This window comes from Hesperophylax consimilis, chromosome 13 (assembly GCF_061612785.1).
Source record: "Hesperophylax consimilis isolate HC1 chromosome 13, BYU_Hcon_1.0, whole genome shotgun sequence".
In the NCBI taxonomy this organism is placed as follows: domain Eukaryota; kingdom Metazoa; phylum Arthropoda; class Insecta; order Trichoptera; family Limnephilidae; genus Hesperophylax; species Hesperophylax consimilis.
The window spans coordinates 23480644-23506946 of NC_142848.1; the positions used below are offsets into that span (position 1 = coordinate 23480644).

Genomic DNA, 26303 nt, shown 5'->3' on the forward strand with positions numbered 1-26303 from the left:
AGTACAATAGCTATCAACTGTGCTTTATTTTTAATATCGGTTGTTTTGTTGATCTGAAGTGCAAATTTTTCAGCCAATAACAGTTTTCTAATCAGTGCTTCTATTATATTGTGAATACGTCTTTTAACAGTATCTAATCAAATACATTGAATTTGACCGCGGCACACCTGTGTCCGGCTCACGGCACCCCAGTGTGCCACGGCACACCGGTTGCGGAGCACTGCTCTAAAGGATCAACGGTAGTCGTTTCGATACCTCTTGGAATATACCGGAATATTTCCGGCCGCGAGTTTCTTGTGTATGAAATATAGAAAGGGGAATGGAATGGAACTATGAGAGGATGCCACCAGAATAATGAACGTCCTACCTTTGGTCTTGATGTCCTCAATGTTCCCTCTCTCTGCCAGCACCAAAATATTCCACGGCGTATTGCACTTAACCCGGAATTGCAACCGATTTTTGCAGCGCCTCCGATAACAACTTGCTATCGGATGCGCTGCAGAAATGGTACTGACGGTACTTCCCGTGTCCTGGTGACAAAGGTTATGGACGGGAAGGTAGGGAGTAAGCTATTAAAGGCAGCAATCGGCTATATGCCCGAACAGTTTTATTTAACATATTGTCATCATATTTCCAACTTTTCAAAGCAGCTGTAATGTGATAATTATAATACCTTGTGTATGGTCACAAATGATTGTCAGACTCACAACCGTGAAAACAATCGGCAACTTCGTATTCTGTACAGTCATTGTCGTGACTTCACTATCAAACTGAAGAAGGTGAACAAGACGGTAGACGGGTGGTCGGCAGAGTTTTTATTTTACGCAAGTACAAATATTATACTGATTTATACGATTTAAAATTATGCCTTATATACCTACTAAAAAAATCGTCTTCTCACTATAGCAGCTTACGGGTTTGGCCTCAGTTGAACTAAAATGATTTAGTCCAACTCCAACGTTTTCTGTTGAACCTGCCGCAGTGTCGGTGTCATCCAGGTGATAGGCAGCCGCCGCACAGTGTGCTGAAAATCGCCTTTCATAGACATAGAGACTTGTATTTTCAAGGGTATTTTTTTTGGCTAGAAACGGATTCTGCTGATCATTATATATAAAATTTCGTACGAAGCAATTGCGTGTACAAATGAAGGAGTTATCATTTTTTAAAGAAAAAATTTTATGGCACTGACATTAAAATGAGGCTATCTCTGGAATCATAAGGTTGGCCATTGTTTCCTTACACACAGATATACTACTATTTATTTGTATTTTTGACATAATTTTTATTCAAAAGATCAGCAGAATCCATTTCTAGCCAAAAAAAATAACCTTGAAAATTCAAGTCTCTATGTCTATAAAAGGCGATTTTCAGCCCACTGTGTGTCGGTGTCATCCAGGTGATAGGCAGCCGGTGGTCGGTATCCTACTGATTTCTATGGACAGTGGCTTCTTGAATTCGGTGCAGAGTTTCGCGTAGGGCATGTGAACCGATGCTCTTTCATTGACAAACATATTTACGAAATATATATTTTTTAAACTTTCTTCTATGTATTTACTAGATAAAATGTTAAAAAATATCGTTCAGTGTAAGTAAGGTATTTTAGCTTAAAATATTGTTTTTTTTTCGCTTGTAAACGTGCACCATCACTTTGACTGAAATCTCGCGATAAGGGTAACCTTTCGTCTCCTTACCTTTAAAAAATAATTTATATCCTTCAATCGTCCCGGATAAGCGGCTCCCCGTCTAAGCCGACGGCGGTATACATATAGAGGGCGTGCTGTTGTTCCTTGCTAGCTGATTGTATCCCTTCGGTGTGGGTTGTTGTTGGTGCTAGCAGAAACAGGTTAGCTAAGTGCCTTAACCTCCTGTCAGTCTTCTATCCGTTGTTGATTTGACAAAACAAATATTAGCGAGTGACGGGTAGATGGAATACAATATGAGGTAAAATTCATGATTGAGAGTTTTAGGACCGGTCGGAGTACTAAACATATATTCCCAAGAATATCTACGTATAACCGATTTGAAAAAAAAATGATGTCGCCAATTCATGTAACGCCTTTCGAATCCTAGGTTGTGGACACGTCAATGGAATTGATTAGCTATTTAAGAAAAAATCAACTTAATTTTGCAATATTATCCTACGTAGGTACTTTGTCAATATTAAGCAAACGGGCTTTGATTTCAGATTTATTAAGCAAACATGCCTTGTAGTGTTGATTTGATTATCTGATGTTTCACGCGTTTTTTAGAGGTGTTGCTATACTAGATCTGATCAGAAGGGGCGGTCCATCACAAATACTTTGGATGCTGTGCTTTCCTTGTTTTCTAGGCTTTAATAAATATAATAATAATGGTTATTTATTTATTTCGAATTAAAACAAAAAAAAAACCTGTGGACTTTTTTTCTAGCCTACAGCACTAGGGACTGCAATTTATTGACACCGTCCCAATCTCAGCGCGAGAGCGGGTCAAAATATATAATGTACAATACCTTCTCAACGCTCGAATGTTACGTAAACACACAGACACCAGCAACAATGTGGAGTGGATTCTCTGTTTCATTCCGTATCCACGAAGCTGGTAAGAGTTTGATATTCGGCATACGCATTCAGTCTCGTCTGCCTTGACCGAGAGAAGAGCCTCCAAAGCAAAAAAAGAAATTATTGCTTTTAGGCATAATGCACAGAATAGCATAGCATAGAGATTTGTTCTCTTTACCATTTTTGACAGTTTGGCTTGAATAACTGAAACCGATTGAAAAATTGAATATCTTTCGATTACATATTTAAGGGGGGGCTAGGGTTAATTCGTACGAAAAAAGGAATTTTTTTGTGAATTTTTTGTGACAACACAGTTAAAATTTCTTTATTAAATCTAATAGGACAGTAAAGTATGACATTTTAAGAATGTTGTATAAAATTTTCACGGAGAAATATTAAAAAACACGGCAATGGCAGTGTAACGGACGTACTGCTCCAATATCAGCCGACGTCGCCCCATATTAAAATCTGCTATTTACCTTAACTTTGCCTGTCCTTAAATTGAATAAACTGCCTGTAAATGTATGAAAAATTATGTAAAAATGTATATTTAATGTCAATATGTAATGTCAATACAATAAATGAAACGTCGGAGCTTGGCTAGAGGTATACGGGCAGAGAAGTAGTGTGAGAGCTGGTAAAATCATAAACATGTTTTAATTCGGGCACGATTGTTAGAACCGTGCCAAAACGTAGTGGGAAGCCGTGCCGTGCGCCATGCGCCGTCATAGCGTCACAAATGACCGGTGGTACGCCGTCATTACGTCCCACGGGCACGGTTCTGAGGATCGTTCCCAAACAAAGGAAGGCCGTGGTCACGTTCGGCCACGGCCCGAAACTACCGGCCGAGCGGCGGGGCGCCGCGATAGCGTCGCAAACACGGCTCACGGATTCCAGGAATCAAAGAGAAAGTGAGCCCGTGTGCGCGTCGTGCGCCCGCTGGCGGCTATAAAACGGGCAACAGGCCCTCAAAACGTCAGATCGCCAGTAACACTCACCAGCTCTACACCTCTCTCTCTGCTCTGCCCTCTACCTCGCTCCGACTTCTGCCTCTGCTCGCCTTCTTTCACTCTGACCCCCGCCTCACCCTGGACCACGGACTTGCCTACCCCTTTGGACCAGACCCGGAATCAGCTCAAGAACAAGCGACAAGAAATCGGACCAGCTCTACAGCGGCTTCAGAGACGGCCCCGTTCTACCCCTCCACTGAAGGACAACATCTCACGCCTCCACAGATTGGGATCACCGGCCCCCTTACAGTCTTGTGTGTCACACGATTACGTCTGATACAGGCAGCAATTATTCGGACGTGTCTCAAAAAAAAGTAGAATGGCGGTGCCCCTCATAACTCGGTGCTGGGTCATCTGAAATAAAAAAATCAAAGTTCATTCGTTAGATAATAGTTTTTCCCAGGTAACGCTGGGAGGGTTTTTCGAAATTTTAATTTTTAACTTTTTTGGAACACTTTGAAGGGAAAAACGCTATTTTTAGTGAAAAAAATCGGCTAATTTGTTATTGTAAAATAATAATTATTAACAAATTTGAAAAAAACTCTCCAGCGTTACCTCGTAAATTATGTACAAAAATAGTTTTCAAAATTTCAAAAGGATCGGTTCAGTAGTTTTGAAGTTATGAGGGGCACCGACTTTGAAAACGTGAGTTGTGGGAAAAACGCTATAAAGTTTTGAACACTAAAAAATCTGGTATTAAACGTTTATAAGCAAATTTTATCGGCTTACCTCACACTGCATCATCAATGCCAGGTCCATAAAGGATGTTGCTATCATCCATGATGTCTAAAGCACCTTTTTGCTCCTGTCTACGACGAATCCTGCCTCTTTAGTTTGTTTCTCAGCTTCCTGCTCTGCTCGGCTTATACGTATTGTCGGGTAGGGATTAAAATCCGACAGGTATAAAAATACTCGTAACTTCGTCAATTTTGCTCCAATCAACTTGAAATTTGAACACAATATTCTTAACATATTAAGCATTTATTAAAAAAATGCAAAAAAAATAATTTTAAAACATTAGCCCCCCCTTAATGAATTTAATTTTGGATCTGTAATTTATGTTGTAGGGCGTAACGGATTATGAGCTAATATGATGTTTAATTTTTGTCAGTAATTGCATCTTGTTCATATTCGTAAGCTGGTCTATAAAGATTTGCATACTTATGCATCCTTTATACAAGAAGTCACCGACCGCCACTGCTTGTCAGATGTTTCACGTGTTCGTGTTGTTTTGTAAACAAAAGTTTGCTTCTCGAACATTAACATGTAAATTTAATGTACGTGATGAAATATACTATAATTTGCTTCGGTTCGCATTATAATAATTTCTCTCCGAATTTGGCTCACCGTTACAGGTAGATAGAAATTAGCGATGGTTGATATTTGATATGGTGGGTAGGGTGCTCGACTGACAGTGGGACGAACCGAATTCTATTTTCACCTCGGATAAACGTAATATTTAGGCTCCATTTTCAAAAACTGTAGTGGAAAGAATGTTCATTTTATAAATTATATTTCCTAGGGTGTAAACTTTATTTTTTTCTCTTCTTTAAATTAAATAAATGCTGTAGTCGGATTCAGGATTTACGGCACCTAAAAACACATTTGATCAAACTAAATCCGTCTTACTAGTATAATGGCTTTTAGTATCTACACTATAAAATTACGTAATTACTCGTAAAATGAACTTTATTGCTGTCAATCATGAGTTATCTTTTCCCACCCCTCTCCCGGAGGTGAGTCATTCATAAAAATAATTTAATTTCCTGTCGTTCCTTTCTCCGTTCATTCGCTCGGAGAGTCCCTTTCTTAATGCTGTCCATTAAGACTATACAATACCTATCCTAAAACAAAGCTGGTATATTAACGACGTAAGTGAAGAAGGCGTTTAAAAAAATATACGATGCACGGCCCTGGAGTATTGGACGGACCTACGGTCGAATTTGCCCTAGCAAACACGACTTATGTGAAGAAGGTGTGCACACAATATTCGGCACGCGGCCCGGAGTTTTGGGCGGATCTACAGTCGAATTTGCTCTGATCTTTACGCGGGATTTATTTTAATTCATTCTTATAAAGGTATTACTAAAATCTCTAATGTTTCTAATTGAACCCCTCCGGAAGTTACAAATTCACCGTCTAGAAAGAAGAAATCCGGTGCTTACCGCTAATTTTATACTTTAAAAACGTTTTATAAAAAATTCAAATCGTTTTACGTTAAGTATTTTAATTTTAAGGTACTGTTTTTATAAATCTAAAATATAAATAATTTACATCCGTGGGTATTGGTCTAAGTAAAAAACATAATATAGTTACGAATTCTTTGGAACTAATTAAAATGTGAGCCTTGTGCAAACCCCCGTTATTAGAGTCTTGTGTCACCTTAAGCTTATATCGGCCTTCCATTTTTTTAAATATTTATTAACAAAAAACAATGTTACATAATTTACAGAAAATATAGTATATAACACCTAGTTCGCCTAGGTTTGGGTGAGCAGGATGGCGCTTTACGGGGAAAAGAGATGGTGTAGTGGCAAGCGTAAAAACGGTGCGCTGCAAGTAATTATTTCACTTAATTTTAAACACTAGATGTACCACCATAATAAAGCTAGGCTTGTGTGTATGGGGGACGTGTCATTTTGTTCGTTATTTTTTTCTGTAATATGCCAAAGTATTCAGTTTATATTTTCAGTGTGTTTTTGTTATTTATATTTCGGATGTTTTCTGGAATTGAATTAATTTTTTTACTTAAAGATATTTATAGTTGAATTGCCCCATTGTTTTTTTTTATTTTTTGTAGTTTTTTTTAAATATTATTCTCGTATCTCCTCGTTCACGATTCGAGTAATTAGAACTTGTCTCGTCTGATGACTACTGTTGTACTGAGTCTTCCGTTAATTGGATTTCCTGCCTTTACCCTTCTGCCAATGTACTTATCAGCCCTTTCGTCCTAATCACATAAAGTGCCGTAAACTTCCTAAGTGCACAAACTCATCTACTTGCTCCGAGGATTTACCGTATACACGGTGTCCGGAAACTCGTGGTACAGCGGGAAAATGCTGAATCTACATCACATAGACAACCCAATAACACTAATACTAATTACCCGAACATATAGATTTATTATTAAAATAAAAATATTTTAAAAAATTCGGCGTCTTGGGGTTTAAAAAACCAACACAATACATTTTTAAAATTTCTTTTTAAACTTTTTTTTGGTTTGACTAAGGATTAAAGTTTCCTGCTCAGGAACTGGGGTCTATAAAACTACCAACCTCGCCAAATGCAGATAGAGTTTATCGGGACGGACATTTATTTAATTGTATGTATATAAGAATGCATTGTCATCGACAACTAGTATATCTGCCGAGTATATCAGTTCGATCGGATGTCTGAAGTCTAATCTACGCTTCCATGCATTAAAAAAACATTTTTTTTATTTTTTTATTTAGGTACAATATTTTACATTTCTTATTACAATTTAGTAATGGTGGCTTGCCCGTGCTGAGGCCAACATTAAACAGCCAATAATAATCCCCTCTATGTACATATTTTTTTCAAATTTGCTATAAAAATTCCAACTTCAGACTCGATTTAAGAGGAAGCTGCAAGCCAAAAATATGTAAATTCTTGGTATACCTTATATTGTAGGTAATAGGCATTAAAATCAATCGACAAACGGAGTCTTGAAACGTTCGATTTCAAGCACAAAACTGATTTTTATTTATTTTGTAAATAATTTTATAAAATTCTTATAAGAATGCAAAAAAATTAATCAAGTGAAATTGTCACAGATAATCTTAGCTATAATACTGCATTTAAAAAAAAAGTTTTTTCCGTTATGCGTCCATACATTTCTATTAAAAAAATATTTTTTTTAGCAGTTTACATTTATATTTTTTATTTGTATTCTACTCAAGCGAAACGATAGGAAAACCTTCAATTTATCTAAAGCATATTTTTTGGAATTCATAATGTACACCAATTCGTTACAAAGATATCATAAAGATACATCAAAATAGTGATTTGGCATTAAGCTTCTACGACAAAGCGACTCCTAATGTGATGTAGATTCACCAGTAGTACGAGTTTCCCGACACCGTAGGATGATTATTCCTATAAACGTACGCAACCATCACAGAGTTTGGTCCAACTCAAAGCTGGCCGATGTGTGTGGAGCTGTGGGGCCGACCACATTGTAGCACTGCGGCAATATAATTTGAACGAACTTGGCACGCTTATAATGCCTTGACACGTGCAAATGTATAATATTTTTGTATTATTGTATAGCGTTTCGCTTTATTTATATTTTATTCTCACGCTCGATTTGATTGCTCGAAGGAAATATATAATATTAAGTGATGTGAAACAATTAGGCCCAGTTGTACTGCAGAAATTCAAATGTAACATTGTCATCAAATGGACATTCAGCGCCAGTTTGTTTTTTTTTTTTTTTTAATTTGAAAGGTCCCCGTGAAACGCCTTTTCTAGGTGCGTTTCAGCTTTCTATCAAATTGTAATAAGCTGAAGAGCTTAACACGATAGTTATCCTCTTCTGCTGATCACAATTTGTTCAAAAGCTAAAACTGACTTAGGACGGGTTGTTTGATAGAATTTTAACAATTCATCAAATTTCAGAGTTGATTTTCAAGTTCTGTGAAGGTTCTATTCAAGTTCTTTTATAATTTCAGTTTTGCGAAACAACTGGCCAATAATGATATAATAAAAGAACTTGAATAGAACCTGCGTAGAACTTCGACTTTGAAATTTGATGAATTGTTCAAATTCTGCGAAACAATCCGTTCTTAGAGTCGGCATTTAATGGGAACCTTTCAACCTTAAAAAATATTTGAGGACTTTGTCACTCGTTGATTTGTGCGTGACAACTTCGTCAAGATGGAGGAATCTGGAGTTAGTTGGAGATCGGCATGTTTTGAGATGTCAACAGAAACTGCATGCTAGTACCCAGGCATGGGAACGAGTTCAGATATATGAAAGGGGACATACGTAGCTGTCAATCGGGCAATAATTCAGGAAGATACCTACGATTGACGTACTTCATTAAAGTGATGAAAGGTAAAGATTAATTAGAAAACAAGTATGCTCTGAGCAGTCTCAACCCCTTGGGAAATTTTGGGAAATATTCTTCCCAGACAACAAACAGCCGTAGTCTTTTTGGGAGGTATATATTCCCAGCCTGACACGGTCTCATAAAAGTGATGCTATCCACAGACATAGGAATTAATAGACGAGAAGATAGTGGCGAGGGGTAAAATCAACTGTTGAAGAACGAAGGGAGTGAAGCTGACTGTGATTCGTCAATAAATCAATCTGACAGTAAATAGGCATCTCGCATTATAATATCACCATTTACTTCTTAAAAGTAAAATCTGCTTTTGAATGAATAGACATTTTTACATGGGAGCGCAAATTACTCGCCACGTTATGAACAAATTTGCGAAGTCCAAATTCGGCAAAAAAATTCGGTTCTATTTTCAGAGTCGAATATTTCGTTTAAGTATTTAGTTAAGACACTTTTATAAATGTTCATAATTTACTTCCCAGCAACCAACCAGCTTTGTGTTTCGCGTCCAGACGTTTCTCGATGTTATAGTAACAACTGATTCATATTATACGATGTGAATATGCTTAAAATAAAGTAAAATAATGCTTATATATGAAATGTAATACGACAATTGGGTTTATTCTCTTTTTCACATCTATTTTTACAAGTTTTCATAGTACAAGTCAACATTTTGCCGTGTTATTTCGTAAAATGAACCGATGATGCCTCGACCATAGTTCGCACAAGAATGATGACGTCACGTTTTCAAATTTCACTTGAGGCCATACGCGAGCACAGCCGGCTCCAATGGAACCGGTATGGGGAGTGGGGATAATACGCTTTTAATCACTTACGGCAGGTCTACTAATATTCATATGTCTATGGATGCTATCTCATTTTGTATTACGGCGAGAAATATGATTTAAACAGTTTTAGAAAGAGGGAATACCTCGCTCTCAGTATGCATTAAAAAATTACCGTAAACGCCCCCGAAAAAAATATAAAAAAATAATATAAACAACATTTAGCATTTGAAAAGGTTTGCAAATTTTTATAAAGTATTTTTATGTTAAACGAAAAAAGTTAAGTAACAACAAGTTTTATAATACTTGTACCGTTATCTAATTATTCATGTTTTTTAGTTTCGTGTTAAGTAGTAATTAATTATTACACGATAACACTTTAAAAGTCGCTGTAAATACCTTTATCTTTGTTTGCGTTCAACTTTTTGAATTGCATTCGTCGATTTATCTTTCAGATTTATTATTAACATCTGAAAGAGTCTTTCATCTGCTTTCAAGAACTGTATTTTATTTTGAAATAAGTTCAAAAACAGCGAATTTATCTGAAATCGAATATAATGTGAAAATATTTTCCGCGCCATCTGCATTCTGACATTTCTATTATGTGAAAATTTTTGCAAAATGTCAAAAGCCTTTGGGGGTTCATTTGACAATTCGGGAAGGTGATTTTTGTCAGTCGTTACGCACAATTCAGGAAACATTATTTTCCTAATGTAGATTTTTTCCTCACATATTGATTCATAGTGCTTTATTCACGTGTTCCTTGTCCATGTAGGTACTATTATGTTTGACACATTGAATATGTGGTAGAGGTTCTTCTTGAACCTTGAATATGAAGAGAAAAGAAATTGGTTTAGAATGTTCCGAGATGATATTAAAACCTGCACTCTAATGGCACGTGGCCAAGTTGATATAGATAACGAAATAACGGAGAGACACAGTTGTTGATTGGACAATTCAGAAAGATATCGCCGAGGTCCTTCTGAAGGCGACACTCATCAGGGAATTTATGGAAACGAAAATTCACGGACACCTCAAACGTTTTAGCTGAGGTATTTTGACTGGAATGTTATGGATTCTTTCAAATGAAACACTATTATTCACTTGTTCTTCATTTATTTTGGTTTTACAGAGTAATGTCTACACCAGGAGCGTAACGTTACTGCAACTGATAATATTAACTGTTACTGTATATACTAATAGAATCTGCTCTCATAGGAGACTTGCAGTGCTTAAATATGTGCTACAACCATCAATGTCTATAAGGTAAATCAATAACAGTTGGGCTAAGGTCAGCCGCCAAATAATTATACAAATAGTTGTCAACAATTAAAGATAGTTTTATCAGTTATAACAAGTTGACTGAAATATTAGATTATTACAATATAATGTTGACATTGTATTGTGTACATATGCATTGATATACATCGGAAATAGTGTAATAATGTAATCTTATTAAAGTGCTATTAATGGCAATATGGGTAGATACATAACAGGAACGATTTGTTTGTCGACGCGTTCTCCGAGTTGTGTCGTTTAGACCCCATAATAATAATGTTGGGTATGAATAACCCTTGGCTAAAATAGGCTCACATGCGTTGGTTATTTGGCCCGCGTCCAGGGACGTGGTTCTGTAGATGCGGATGCAATGTGCTGGAGATAATACATGCCTGCAGCTTTCTCTGCTGCTCACGAGGCCGTTGTTTTGACGTTTGCATTCTTAGCTAGCTGGCGCAATCATTTAGTTATTACCTATCCCTTTTCATAGATATGTCGTAGTTTGAAAAATACGTTGTAATTAGCTTTTTTTTTGTGTAACGTCCTTGAGGTGATGCTTTAACAATATCACAAATGAACGTATTATTTTTATGATCGCGGCGTCGCGTGGTGTGTAGGTACTAAGTATTAAGAGTAACATCTTCGATTTTAATTTTGAATTTTAGGCCAAAATACAAACAAACTAAATAATATTTATTTTAATCAAAAAGTATAGAAAAAATCTAGTAAGGATAAGTTCTGCTTTATTTATTTGTGTTTTAAATTAGAAAATACAGGCCATTAAAGAATTAAATTATTCATGTCTTTAGAGGCAAATTTGACAATTTTTTGTGAGTTAATAAAATTATTAACAAAAAAAAATTGCCAACCAAATGTGTAAATAAAATTAAGTATAAATTAAATATAAATAAAATGTAATATAAATTTTAAAATATCACACTCTAAAAAAGGCGTTTTTTTGTTAATATTTTAAATTAATATTCGACAAATTTTTATTCCAGCGTACATTAAATTTACATCCATCAAAATAGTGTTTTTAATAATTAATATTTTTTATTTTATACTAGCTGCCGTGTACCCGGCGTTACTCGATTTTCTCTACTTTCTTTAAATATAATATCCAAATTCTCTTAAATGATAGTGATTTGATAGTGAAAACCCTATCAAACTCTGTTGCATGGTTTAGAAGAACTAAACGCACAAACAGACGGATTCGGACAATGACTTTGTTTTATACTATTTAGACTGCAGTCATACTCAACCTGCGGCCCGCGGGCCGCATGCGGCCCGCCGAGCTATTTTGTGCGGCCCTCCATACATTTAATATCAGGAACATGATTTACAAAATCTGGCATTCTATATCACGTTAATTTGAGATTAATTGCGTCTTTGACGTACAGACATTGAAACTCGAAGAGGATAGTATAAGTATAATATACTATCTATATAATATAATATTCTATAAGAGTGTTGCTACTGCACACCATAACTGCACACGCTAGATCTATCTCTAAAAAACAAAAATTTGACAGACAAATATGCGCGAAAATAATTTTGCCCGTGGCAACACATAAAATTTTGACAGTTCTAAAGTTAAATGGTTACCAGTGTTACTACCAACGAAGGCTATAATATAATATGATATAATATTTTTCGCGGCCGGAAATTTTCGAAAATGGAATTCCGTAGCTACCCCCCCCCCCCCATGGATTTCGAAAAATTGTTGTTGGGAATTACATATGATGTTTTTGGCTGTGCAGAATTTTTTTTCAGCGAAGTTCTGTAACAACCCCCCCCCCCATGGATTTCAAACATTTTGTGGGGAGCACTCATTTTGAATTTTTGTGTGGGGAATTATTATTCTCTAACAACCCCCCCCCCCCATGGATTTCGAATAATAAAAGGGGGAATCAAGCTCACACCGTTGGCAACACTGACCAGTATAGTGTTGCGGCCCGCGTAGCTTTACAAACATATGAATTTGGCCCGCAGAAGAAAAAGGTTGAGTATCACTGATTTAGAGATACCAATGTATTGTCACGATTACCAATTTACTAAAAGTTTATCAGGAAACAGCCTGTAATCCCATTTTTAGTTCATCATGATCTGGGATGTTCCAGAACGTTCGAGACATTTCAGAATGTTCCGGGATGTTATGGAATGCTCTCGAATACTCTTGAATGTTCTGGACTGTTCTAGAAATTTCTGGATTGGGAAACATCCAGCCCTTATATCTTCAAAAGCACGCCCTTCAGGTAAAAACGGGAACCTTCTTTATGGATGGTGGATAGAGAGCTACCACACCATATAACTCTCTTGATCGTACAGTTATTCGTTTCTGAGTTTTAGCGGTACGCACACTATACACTTTTATAATATATATTGATTTCATTGGGTTTATGAACCTAATTACAATATTTTTTCTTCAAAGCAGATTGAAGTTGACATTTACAAAACCCATTAGTGAATAATATATACCTTTTTAGTATGATGCGTATTTTCGTTCTTCGTAACATTTTATCAGTAGAACAACTTTCTTGGACAGTTTCGGACGTTTCGGTTATAAATCTGTTCTGTGACGTCTTCTAGATTCGTGTGGCGCCCTTCTTTGGCTTCTCCTGGCGCCTCAATTACAAATAACAATAAAACAATGAATGCCATCGAACGAACAGGGGTCGTAAACTAAATTATTATTTTCCTTGCATGAAAACAGTTGACATACAGTTTTTTTTTCAATCGGAATATTTTTTACAGTTATACAAAATAATGATGACTTCTTTTATCCAGATTTACTTTAAACCTTTCGACTCCTGGGCCCCAAACAGGTCAATAAAATTGAGAATATTTTCAGTTCTTAACATAATTTCAACGTTTGAGCTTTGTAGTATCGGCGTGGTCTAGTGGTATACGCTTTTGACTACAGATCCGAAGGTCGCGGGTTCGAACCCGGCGTGCGCAAATAAATTTTATTTGATTAATTTGTGTTATTTCACAATTAATTAATTAAAAATAATATATAGTATATTTGCGGCACGTTCCAGAGTGGAAGATACTCTCAGTATCGCCCTGGTGTAAGACCACCATTCAGAATTGAAACGTTGCTTGAAATGGCTTTAGCCGTGTTTGGTGACCAGATCTGAATAGCCAGGTACTTCCCCACCTTCCTCTTCCCCATCTCCCTCCCCCCCAATACCCTCAGCCTCACAACATACCCCAATTGGGGATGCCATAGTCTCACTGGCTCCAGACGGGAGCAGTTGGGACTCTTGTGCGGTATTACTGTAAAAAAAAAAAAAAAAAATGAAAAAAACCCTTGACTCTGTGCAAAAACGGGCGGTCCGTTTGATAGATTCCCCAATCTTAACAAACGGACTGCAATCTTTAGAGCACAGGCGTCAGGTAGGTATGCTGTCCTTGTTCTATCGGTATTACAATGGAAGATGCTCTGAGGAACTAGCGTCATTGATCCCTTCGGCACCGGTGCGTAGTCGGGATACACGCCAAACGCGCGCCCAACATTTGTACACAGTTGACATTTGTCACATGAGAACCGGTCGCTTCTACGATTCTCGATACTCTTCAAAACCCATGTTCACTCCTTCCTCTCCACAAAAAGACCCTCCACACAGCATCCCCAAAGATGACATAGGCCCTGAGGGAAATTATTTTTTTCAGGGCCTCCTGTGTGGAGTTAATATAAAAAAAATATATATACACCGAGATAAATAATTTATTGTGGGCATGCTCGAAGTAAGGTCAATTTTGTCTCACTTGGGGTGAAATTGATCATAAGTTTTCAAATATCGAAATCCTTTCTTGAGCAGATAATCGATTTCATTTTAGAAAGGTCTGGTGTAATTGGCGATATCAGTATTCTTTCAAATCGGTATAGATCACACTTCTAGAATTTTTCAGTTCAGTGAGTATAGAATTGAATTGTGACTGGTGGGTTACTGGGTACTGGGTACTGGGTATGGGTAAGTAGGTAATGGCCTCGGATGCAGTGCTGGGACAGTAATATAGCAATAATATGAACAATGCGAGATCAGTTTCCGCTAGAGTGGCCTCGGAGAGAATGCCTTCCCGCCCTCGCCCTCGCCCTCGCCCTCGCCCTCGCCCTAATGTGGAGTGCGGACTCTGCGCATCATGGCCGCCGATAATACATACATTATTATTATTGTAATATGGTAATTATCGCCTATATCGAGCTATTGTGCCGCATCATGGTTATCATTTTATTTCAAACCAATTATTCAATATAGAAGGAAAATATCTCGATTCTGTTTGCCTTTGTTTATTAGTACCTACCCAAATTATTCGATTAATCCAAAACTTTTTGTAGATTCTTGTGTTTTTTTTGTGAACGAGTTTTTTTCGGCTAGTGAGGCTTTTTCGACTTTTGAGGTGGTTTCGAATTTTGAAATTATTTCTGCTTTGAAGTTGCTTTGACTTGTGAAGTTGTTTTGACTTTAAGGTTGCTTCGACTTTTCATGTTGTTTCTACTTTTGAGGTTATTTCTTCTTTTGAGGTTGTTTCTTCTTTTGAGGTTGTTTCTGTTTGATGTTGTTACGACTTTGAGGTTGTTTCGACTTTTGATGTTTCGACTTTTGATGTTTCGACTTTTGAGATTGTTTCTACTATTGATGATCTTTCTACGTTTGATGTTGTTACGGCTTTGAGGTTGTATCTCGACTTTTGAGTTTGTTTCGACTTTTGAGTTTGTTTCGACTTTTGTTTTTGTTTCGACTTTTGATGATGTTTTGACTTTTGATGTTGTTTCGACTTTTGAGGTTGTTTCTACTTTTGAGATTGTTTCTACTCTTGATGCTCTTTCTACATTTGATGTTGTTTCGACTTTTGAGATTGTTTCGACTTTTGATGATGTTTCGACTTTTTAGATTGTTTCGACTTTTGATGATGTTTCGACTTTTTAGATTTTTTCGACTTTTGAGACTGTTGCCACTTGTAAGTTTGTTTCAGCTTCTAAAGTTTGTTTAGTTGCTTTTTCACTCCCAGTCATCTAACTAGCACTGGATACAATGCGTTGAATTAAATCTTAGTTATTAAAGCAACTGTGAGGGAAATATTAAAGCACACATTTACAAAATGAACAATAAATAAATTCCGCAACTAAGTAGAGGTACATGAAATCCATTAGAAGCTTGACATCACCTTGACTTGCATATTTTAATTGACTGCAAAGGCAAAATCGCCATGACAAGGAAAATGCATCCATCAATAATTCTGCTTACATTACATATTCACCCGCATCCGGGGCTTGGATATCCCCTAGTAACCCAGTTTATTATTAAGCAAATCTAGGTTAAGAATGCCTCATAGCTTATTAAGATTTTATTGATATTTTCTACGGATAGCTTTGCATCGATTTTACATTATGATTAAAGTCCCATTGTTTCTGTATTGTTTGTGCATTATTGACATAAAAAAACCCATCTCTCCAATATCTGGAATAGTTTAGAACCAAGCTAGTTGAACCTTATAAATCTCTTGTAACAATATGTTTGTTATTTTTTCCAGGCCATGGCAAGACTCACAAGGATGCAGCGAGCGTGCGCGCCACGCAGCCCATCCCACCCGCCTGCGGCCTCTACTATTTCGAAGTGCGCATCGTGTCCAAGGGCCGTGACGGCTACATGGGCATCGGACTCAGCGCGCACGGGGTCAACATGAATAGGCTGCCGGGTCAGTATTAAACTAGTCCCAGCAAGAGCTCGTACGGACGTCATAGACATTTGTCTTTTTCCTTCTCACACGCCTTGAAAAGACAAAATATACTAGAACAACAACGGCTCGTACCATATCTCGCTGGGACTGGTATATCATTTATCTAGTTCCTTCTGTGTGCCTTTAACTTGAGTCTACGCTAATTAGCCCAGGAGTTCTAGCACCATTTTTATCAACATCATTGGTGATTAGTCGACACTCTCACTAAATCACCAATCACATTCCGTCGGCTGAGTACTTAATTGTTCTAACAGCAGATTTTAAATTTACTGTACTTTATTGGGTGGTCCAGTGTTCATTTTATCTGTATTATGTTTACTTACTAAATACAGGGTTTTCCAATAAGAGGTGTTATTTTGATATTCAATCGTAAAAGATCAATGATTTGGTTGCTAGTGTGCCACGTAGCGCCGTCTTGTTGAAAGTAAACATTGTCCAGATCAATACAATCCAATTCCGGCCAAAAAAAAATCATAAATCATCTCTCGATAGCGCAATCCATTCACCGTAACTGTTGCTCCAGCCTCATTTTCGAAAAAGTAAGGTCCAATGACTCCGCCGGACCATAAACCCCATCAAACAGTCACACGTTGAGGTTAGAGAGGCTTTTCAACAATAACTCTTGGGTTTTCCGAGCCCCAGATGCGACAATGTTGCTTGTTGACGAAGCCACCGAGGTGGAAATGGGCCTCATCACTCAAGATGATTTGCATTTGATTCACTCAAGTGAATTTTAATAATTTCAATGCGTTGTTGAAGCTTGTATCGTTCCATTTTTATTAATGGCGTAGTTTCTACTTGTCAAATTTAAAAAAATGACAGCTTCAAAGGAACATCCACCGAAATAGCGGGCTATTCAAAATAACACCTCTTATTGGAAAACCCTGTATTATGTATACCTACTGTCGAAATCATAAAAATCGAGCAGTTTCAAAAAGTAAATTGATTCAATCAGCAATGCCTTTCAAAGATACAATAACCCGATTTTTTTAAACTCTGTGCCATAAAGTTAGGAAAAGTATATAGACAAAAATCAAGGCCCAGTTGTTTGGCAGAAATTCACATGTGAAAAAGTCATCAAATGGCCATTCAGCGTCATTTTGGTTTTGTGACATTTGAAAGGTTCCTGTTAAATGCCGATTCTATGTACGTTTTACCTTTTGAACAAATTGCGATCAGCAGAAGATGACAAGTTGACATTAACTAAATTATGGTTGAGCTTATTGAATCCATTCACTTCCTAGTAGTATTTTGTAGGACACGATTTCAGAATGTGTTTGTATGAGGTACTCAAATACTGAAATGAGGTGTTGACGTGTCCCACCTCAAATGAATGAGAAGTGTGCATTGTGGGACAAATATATTTTGTGAGGTGGTGGGACATTTTATGTATTTTTATGGGACATTTGTAATGCATCTTGTATGAGGTACTCAACACTACTCCCTAGATAAAGTTGTTCACTATAAAATGGAAGTAAATCAATCTTACTGCCATTCTGCCTGATACGCAGAATCATTCCTTTTTTAACTCTTTTTTCTTTTTTTTTTTCTTAATTTTTTGATGTTATTTTATATTCTGTGGTGGGTGTCACTTTCAGGGTGGGACAAGCACTCTTACGGCTACCACGGTGACGACGGCCACTCGTTCTGCTCCTCCGGCACTGGGCAGCCATACGGGCCGACCTTCACGACGGGCGATGTCATCGGCTGTGGAGTGAACCTCATTGAGAACACGTGCTTCTACACCAAGAACGGCCATCACCTGGGCGTCGCCTTCAGGGATTTGCCCGTAAGTGTCCAACGCAGGTCCAAAAGAGACGCGCGAAAGGTAAGACGTCGGTTGCAGGACCTCCACCCTCCAATCAATCAATCAATGGGTGGGTCTCGTGGCTTTTGACTTCCGGCGCAAATTCATCATTGATTATTTCGGTTCCACGTCAAAACAGAACATTGAAGAAATTAAAACAAACCTATCCCTACCTAATTTATTTACTGACTGAAGCGAGGTTCTGTTTTGACTCGACTACTTTGCATTTCGTCTTGTCAGTAAATTTGTTTATGTGATCCGTGTCCGGTCAATCCTCTCAAGACTGTAGCCGTGTTTGATTATACCTTATATTCCCCCAGATCGCCCGAGCGTTATCGCCTATTGCGAGCTGTCAAGTCAGAGTAATCAACATCACAGAATTACTAGTTATTTTATCATGTGGTTTTGTTACTGTTCTGTTTTATCTGGTTACCGAATAATTCAAGTCAATGATTAACTTTTTTCTGCAACACAAGTCAACAGTGCCATTCAATTTCCAATACTAAATTCTTCATCGGTTTTGTTTAATTCAGAATCCTTTTTAGTATTAGTTCTTCATTGGTGTCATTTAATTCAATATCCTTTTTTAAATTCTTCATTAGTGCCATTTTATTTAGTATCCTTTTTTAATTCTTCATTAGCGCCATTTAGTTTAGTTTCCATCGAAGAATTTTTGTTTGGTGCTCTTCAATTTATTGTCTGTCATTGCATTTTCATCGTGCTAATTAATTTTGTGACCATTATCATATTCATCTCTTGTAATTTAGTTATGTAATGAATAAGAAAATAATCCATTGGATCGTCGTCGGTGTCACTTAATTGGTGTCTATTATTGATTTCGTTGTCGGTGTCATTTAATTTTGAGTGCATTATTGAATTCTCTATTGATTTTTTCACTGGTGGCATTTAAGTCTCTTATTGAATTCTTCATCCGTGTCACTTAATTTAGTGTCTGTTTTTAATTTCGTCATCGTTACCATTTTATGTATTGTTCATTATTGAATCAATTCTTGATCTGTGTCTTTTGATTTAGTCTTCACCATTGAATTCGCCATCAGTTTTGATATCTATCATTCTCTTTTATTACGATGTAATTGTATTCCGGTCAGTAGTTTCATTGCAATATTCAATAGGTTTTTCCATGAACAAACAAAACAACAACAACAAAAAATATTGAAAACAACTTTATTATCGACTCGAACGATGGCTACCCAAATTAACACACTTTAAGCGGGTGAAAACAGGGGGCTCATTTGAGAAAATGGATTTTATTTGAAACAGCTATATCTTTTTACGGTGACCGGATAAATCGTCAAAATGATAATTCATCACATCTTTAAAAAGTTATATAAAGTCATGGAAAGTGATGAAACAAAAACTTTATAAACTGGGTTAAGTAGGTTAGGTTTAAATTTTTTTTTCATCGTTTCTAATGACTTTATATCACTTTTTAAAAGTGTGCTGAATTGTCATTGTGTTGATTTATCATGGAACCCTTTTTACATAGTACTCACCACACCCTGTAGTTGTTTGAAATTAATGCCTACTTTTGTAATACTACTCCATAAACTGAAGTTAAAGTCAGTGGTGGGTCATTTAGTGATGTTGTATTTGGAAAAAATGTACACATTTTATCACATTACAAAATAAATATATTTCAAATCATTAAAAAAAAAACAAAAAACTTCCGCATCTCCGGTGCGATAACTGTAAGGATGTTCTACAGCATAAATAAGGTCTCCTTTTGATAAAATATTCTTCCACAAAAAATACATGAATATAGAAGATGGGGAGGACTTTCTCAGATTTTTAAATACATGTACATATAGTTGGGACCCTTACAAAGAGATTGATATAAAATGTTTACACAAAAATTATTGGCCCCTGAGGTGATATCTCACAAAAGCGGCGCTATACAAATTGTCCAATAAATAAATAAATAACCTTCCCGCTGGAAGTGTGTTCATTTTATTTTAAACCTAAAATTATGGGATAAACAGTGAAATCTAGGTCGATTCATAGTCTTTGAACCCGCATTAAAAATCTCATATGTTTGCATATTCGACATTATTAAATAAAATGGCTTAATCGAAAACTGAACACCTGGAAATCTCCATCGCTCGAGTGTTTATCATCATCAGTGATTATTTGATACCGTCTCACTAATTAGATTGTTACACGCTTGTTTAACGTTTGTGCCGTAAAGCCAAACTCGAGTCTGGTAAGACCGTTTTAACCAAACAGACGCCATCGTAATAAGTCAAGTTTTTCACTGTTCTGACCTTACGCGCTATTTAATATTTATACCACGTTTTTTAGTAATCAGAACTGTGACAGATCAAAACATTTTTGTAAAGTGAAGTGGAAAAAAAACTAGGTTATTGTGCTTTTTTTTTTTTTCTTCATTTCAATAGTGTTTTGATTTGCCATTGTTTTTGTTTATCGTGGAACCATTTGATTCATCCCTATTATTGATACATTTCCAATATCTTAATGTTTGCAAGTTGGGCAACATTCCAATAACACTGTGTGCCATTATTTGCTCCCAGATTCAATTTGCCGCATTCAATTAGGAAATACTATTTGCATAACTTTGCCACTTATGCAACAACACTAACCTGATGCTAATAATATGGCTGTCGTATAATTTGTATTGTTATTACAGTAATTGCTATTCAATCTAAAAGGGAATGAACCAATACTCATAGTTATACAGGGTGTATCGGCACTAACCCGACAAACTTTAACCAGCTATTCCTTAGCACATTTGGAGTAAAAAATGTTATGTGCACTCTGCTGTCCGGTAGCATTTTTTTTTCAATTAAAAATTTCCACACTATATCACTGTCATTGGCATTGCTTTTCGTGTTCAACAGCTGTTATAAGCAAGTATGTCGAAAAGCGTCTTAGCTCTTTCGCACAGACTAAATAATAATAGTTAAAAATGAGACGAATGGTGCCGTGCCATTTCGTTGTGATTGTGAAAGCGCGCCAATATAGGTACACATGTACATTATTCAACGGAATTCGAATAAAATTTTGCCAATGGGTTTTCAAACTTTGACAAAGGATAAAACATTGGTGACATGTGGTGAAAATATGAATAGTAAATTTTTTATTAAAAAAAAACGTTACCGGACAGCAAAGTGCACATAAGATTTTTTACTCCAAATATGCCAACGAATAGCTGGTATAAAGTTTGTCGGGTACGTGCCGATACACCCTGTATTCAAAACATAGTTATATTTTCAGGGTGTCCATTGGTTTACAAAATAATTCTAGATAATACCTACATAAATACTACCTAACCTAACCAAATCTTTTAACTCTGAGCCGAAGTGCCTATCAGCCATGAAAAATTTGTTCCCATTGAATGCTGCCTTGGGCTATAGGTACATTCAAAACATACTTACCTTTCATGGGATTTTGCATCATAAAAAGTGTTTGTAGCTTATTTGATTGTACCTCAAGATAAACAATGAGAATAGACTTCTTGCTTTTCCTTTCGTAAAGAGCAGCCATTTAAAAATAATAACAAAGTTACTACTTCGTCATTCTGCAACGTGGCCGCCTAACGGACAGTTTGTCTAGTTTGTTTTCTTTATTTTATTTCGAAAACACCTATACGGCTTTATGAAAAACATAATAAAACTTTGAGAATATTTTTGTAATATTTTAAAATAGTTTTTTGACATGAGAGAGAAAAAGCATTTCTATGATTACTAGTAGCTATTCTGGGAAAACTGCTTATGGTAGATTATATACTTTTTTTATAAATATTTAAACAAATTATCTGGTAAGACTGTAGGTACAATTTACAAAAACCAGTAAGTTATTACTAAAATATAATCAGTTGGTGCGATGGAGGTCATCACCGTGTGTGCAAGATGGTGCGTGTGAAAATTTAACATTGACACACGATGGAGGTCACGAGAGCTCGGCTTTCCAAAGTTTTAAATGATTTCGCATAGATCTTATCACCAACTTTTCATTCATTTCGTCGTTTAAATTATGTTAAGTAATAAAGTTATTTGTTGTTTAACCCTGGATGGTTATTATATTTTTACCCTACACTAAGGTTATAACTCGTCGAATCGACAAACTTTGTTTTTAAGAAATTCCTATATGCGAACTATGCAAGTCAAAAATACACCAAAATCATTTTTAGTAACGTTTTTTATTAAAGAGTAAAAAAAAAAAATAATGTACAAAAATATTTTTTTTTGTCGCATTAATCTCTGCATTAGTTTCCAGCCTCTTTGTTAGTTTTTTTAAGGAACTACCTTTTTTAAAATACAGAATAAAAAAAAACTTAAAGTAAAGTGACTTATTTCATGCACAGCCTTTGAATATAATATATAAAAGAATATAAAAATAAAAAAAAACTATAGTAAAAAACCTCATTTAACACATGAGGCACAAAGCTCAACTTTGTGCTCACCGCACACACTCTTGGCGCATTTCATGCAGAAAGACTTTGTCATTCTTCGCTTGCTTGATGGACAGAAGTGACATATTTTGCGCTTCTTTGGTTCCCCGTCAACATTTTCAATTTCTGATTGTGGACTGGGTAAAATTTGCTGAATATTATGCTTTAGGGTGGACCGCAAGTTGGGTATTTCCAGCCTTTTTTCCAAAAATGGCATCACCAGCGATTCATGCTGTTATTGTTGTCGTCGCTAAAATCGATTTCCTCAAGACCGAAAATATCAGAATCAATGGGATAATCATCGTCACAATGCAATAAAAAGCGTTCTATGTTCTATTCTCCGTGAGAACTTTTTTGCTGCCCATATTGCAGTTCTAAAATAAATTAAAATTCAAAATGTTCACCGGAAATTAATCAGAACTGCTTAAAAACAGTTTTTATGTTATACAAATTATAACACTTATTTTTTATAAAAAAGTGGAAACAAACTAAATTAAAAAATAAGTGCCCATACAAATTCAAAAAGTCACACTAAAGTTATAACTCGTCGGTTCGACGAGTACATACCTGTAAATCTCTATGTTCGCAAAATATTTACACCACGCACATCCACTCACAGCAAGATCTCGTCAGCAACTAAGATTGTGTAAAAAAGAGCGCAATTTGAGCAAGCACAATAAAGTTATGAGAGAAAGAGTAAGAGAGCGTCGTCTATTCGACGAGTTATAACCATCTAGGGTTAATGATTGTACTGGACACCTACACCAGTGACATCGACTGTAAAATGCCGGTTTCTGGGGGTACCTTGGGGAAGGATTTGCAATGAATCACAACTTCACGAAAGTCGTTGAACAACTGACTGATTGGGCCAGCTGTTAGCGTATTTATTGGGTTATAATTCAACAGTTTCTACAAGTGTTAATGTGGAGCAATTATTCTTATATCTAAACAGAAATATTATAACGCGTCATAGCGCCGAGAATTAATTACTAAGGTCCCACAGTTTTATTGTGCGAGTAATTCATCCTTGAAATGGTGATATGACACGTGTACGGTGATTTAAAATCTTATCAAGATGACTCCTCGTGCGAGATAAGCCTCAAAGGATTCGACATCGTAAAATGTGTGATAACAGATAAATATTCATTTTCTTAATTATTTAGGTACATCCATCTGCTGTCCGGTACAATAATGTTATTTCATGTTAAAACACATTATTTCGAGTTAAATCATGTTATTTCATGTACAGTCATGGTCAAACACATTATTTCGAGTTAAATCATGTTATTTCATGTACAGTCATGGTCAAACACATTATTTCGAGTTAAATCATGTTATTTCATGTACAGTCATGGTCAAACACATTATTTCGAGTTAAATCATGTTATTTCATGTACAGTCATGGTCAAACACATTATTTCGAGTTAAATCATGTTATTTCATGTACAGTCATGGTCAAACGCATTATTTCGAGTTAAATCATACCATTTGATGTATAGTCATGATCAAAGCCATATTCGCGATAAAATTTTTCACCTTCCCGTTGTCAAAAGCCACTGAGTATTGTTTGAATCAAAGAATATATTATTTACAAAGGTAAGCGGCGGCCATTTTTTTATATTATTCCAAATTGCGACAATAACAATCTGACTAAACAAATATATTCTATGGTTCGCCTAGATCTTAGAAAGTACAGTTGTCATACATAAATTTGCAGTCGGCGGCATTGCTAGTGTAAATTTTGATTGTGGAAACAAAAAATCTACAAGTTTAAATAGTAAATTCGTTTGTTAGTTCCTCCTTTGGCCGATTGCTAAGTTAAGTGTGTCATTCTGTGAGATAAGTGACAAGTGAAGCCAAAAGCAGGTATCGGAGTAAATCATTTTGATTGGTAAGGTTTATTTTTTGTAATTTTTGAAATTTTTGAAATTATCATTTTTTACTTGGCTGTTGTCTGTGTTATTATTATACTGCTTTTGTATGATACTTTCGCTTCTCTTTGCATGTGATTATATATTAAATCTTTTTGTGCACGTTATTGTATTTGGTTTTTAAATCTAAAATTTAATCAATTTGGACAGTAGACCGTTATACATGTACGAACCGAAGTAGAGTCGATCCACTGATTATGAGAATGGAACAAAGCAACTGCAAGCTGCGTTTCGCGCCGTTTACGGTTGCTGCATTCCTTTCCCATAAATCGTGGCTCGACTCATGCTTCGGTTCTCAAATGTATACGCAGCATTAGATTTCTATTGTTCGAAAAACACATAATATATCCCACTGTGCTTTTGGTAATAATTTTTCTTTTGAATACGTTTACCTAATTTTTATTTATTTTGCTTCTATATTATTACTCTTAGGCCCTTACTAATAAACATTTTTAAATTTTACACAACTGGTATACAACCGTTTACTATGAATATAATTTATCAGATGTGTAAAATTTAAAACACGCTTATTAGCAAGGTTGTAAGTATATTACTCCTCGATACAGAGTTATTTTCTTTAGTACTTACTTCTCCTGAATTCATGTGCTTGGTAATATCTAGTGACATTTTCTGAACCAGGAAAATTTCTGTTCAGGAGTTGAATTTAACTAACAGAAGAAATTGTTGAAAATAATATTATATAATTGGATCATTAATTGGGCATGGTATATCAGTTTGACGGCCTCCGTTGTCGAGGGGTATCGCTCTAGATTAGCAATCCGGAGGTGGCGGGTTTAATCTCGAAATGGGCAAGAAAATTTTATTAGATTAATTTATGTTATTTCACAATTTATTAGTTAAATAAATAATATTATTTTGTATACTTGCGGCATATTCCAGATTGGACGTTACTCTCAATCAGTGGCGGCTCGTGACTTTTGGGTGAACTAGAGTGCTATCATTACAAAATGGCATTATTGATGTTGTAGCTGAAACTGTCTTCTTTTTTTTTTTATTTAAAAATTTGGTATTTTGTATGAAGTTTTCTGGAAATCCGTGCGGCTCACTGCCAAACTGAGATTTCCTATACAAACATCGAATTTTCGAAGAAAAAAAAAATCGTTTTGGACTAAACAACATCAATATTATCGAATTTTTTTAACATAGCACTCTTATCACACTCAAATTTTTCTCTCAATATTGCCCTGGGGAAAGACCGCGATTCAGAATCGAAACATTTCTGAAATGGCTTTAGCCATGTTTGGTGACCAGATCTGAATAGCCAGGTCTTCCCCATCTCCTTCCCCTCCCCATTGCCTCACAATGTACCTGGTTATTCATATCTGGTCACCTAACACGGTTAAAGCCATTTCAAGCAAAGTTTCAATTCTGAATGGTGGTCTTACACCAAGGCGATACTGAGAGTACCCTGCAATTTGGAATATGCCGCAACTATACTGTATATTATTTTAAATGAATGATTTGTGAAATAGCAAATTCATCAGATAAAATTTACTTGCTCACGCCAGTATTTGAACCAGCGACCTCAGATTGCTAGTCGCGAGCCTTACCCTTCGACCACGGAGGTTGGGAGCTGTTGGGACTCTTGTGCAGTAATCACAAATCAATTTTTTTTTTAAAGTAATTTTTGGTAATGGTATAACTAAGCTTATCTTACGAAGTCTCCTAGCATTA

General features: G+C 36.1%; 1 protein-coding gene across 4 annotated transcripts in view; it reads left to right on the forward strand.

Moving 5' to 3' along the window:
- RanBPM (Ran-binding protein M) overlaps nt 1-26303 on the forward strand; it is a 136500-nt gene that overhangs the window by 86963 nt on the left and 23234 nt on the right. For 3 of the 4 annotated variants that reach the window (XM_089638888.1, XM_089638890.1, XM_089638891.1), the window contains exons 2-3: nt 16235-16399; nt 18040-18269. In XM_089638888.1, coding sequence (XP_089495014.1) covers nt 16235-16399; nt 18040-18269 — 395 coding nt within the window. The remainder of the gene's footprint in view (nt 1-16234; nt 16400-18039; nt 18270-26303) is intronic. The other variant, XM_089638889.1, reaches the window with a different exon arrangement.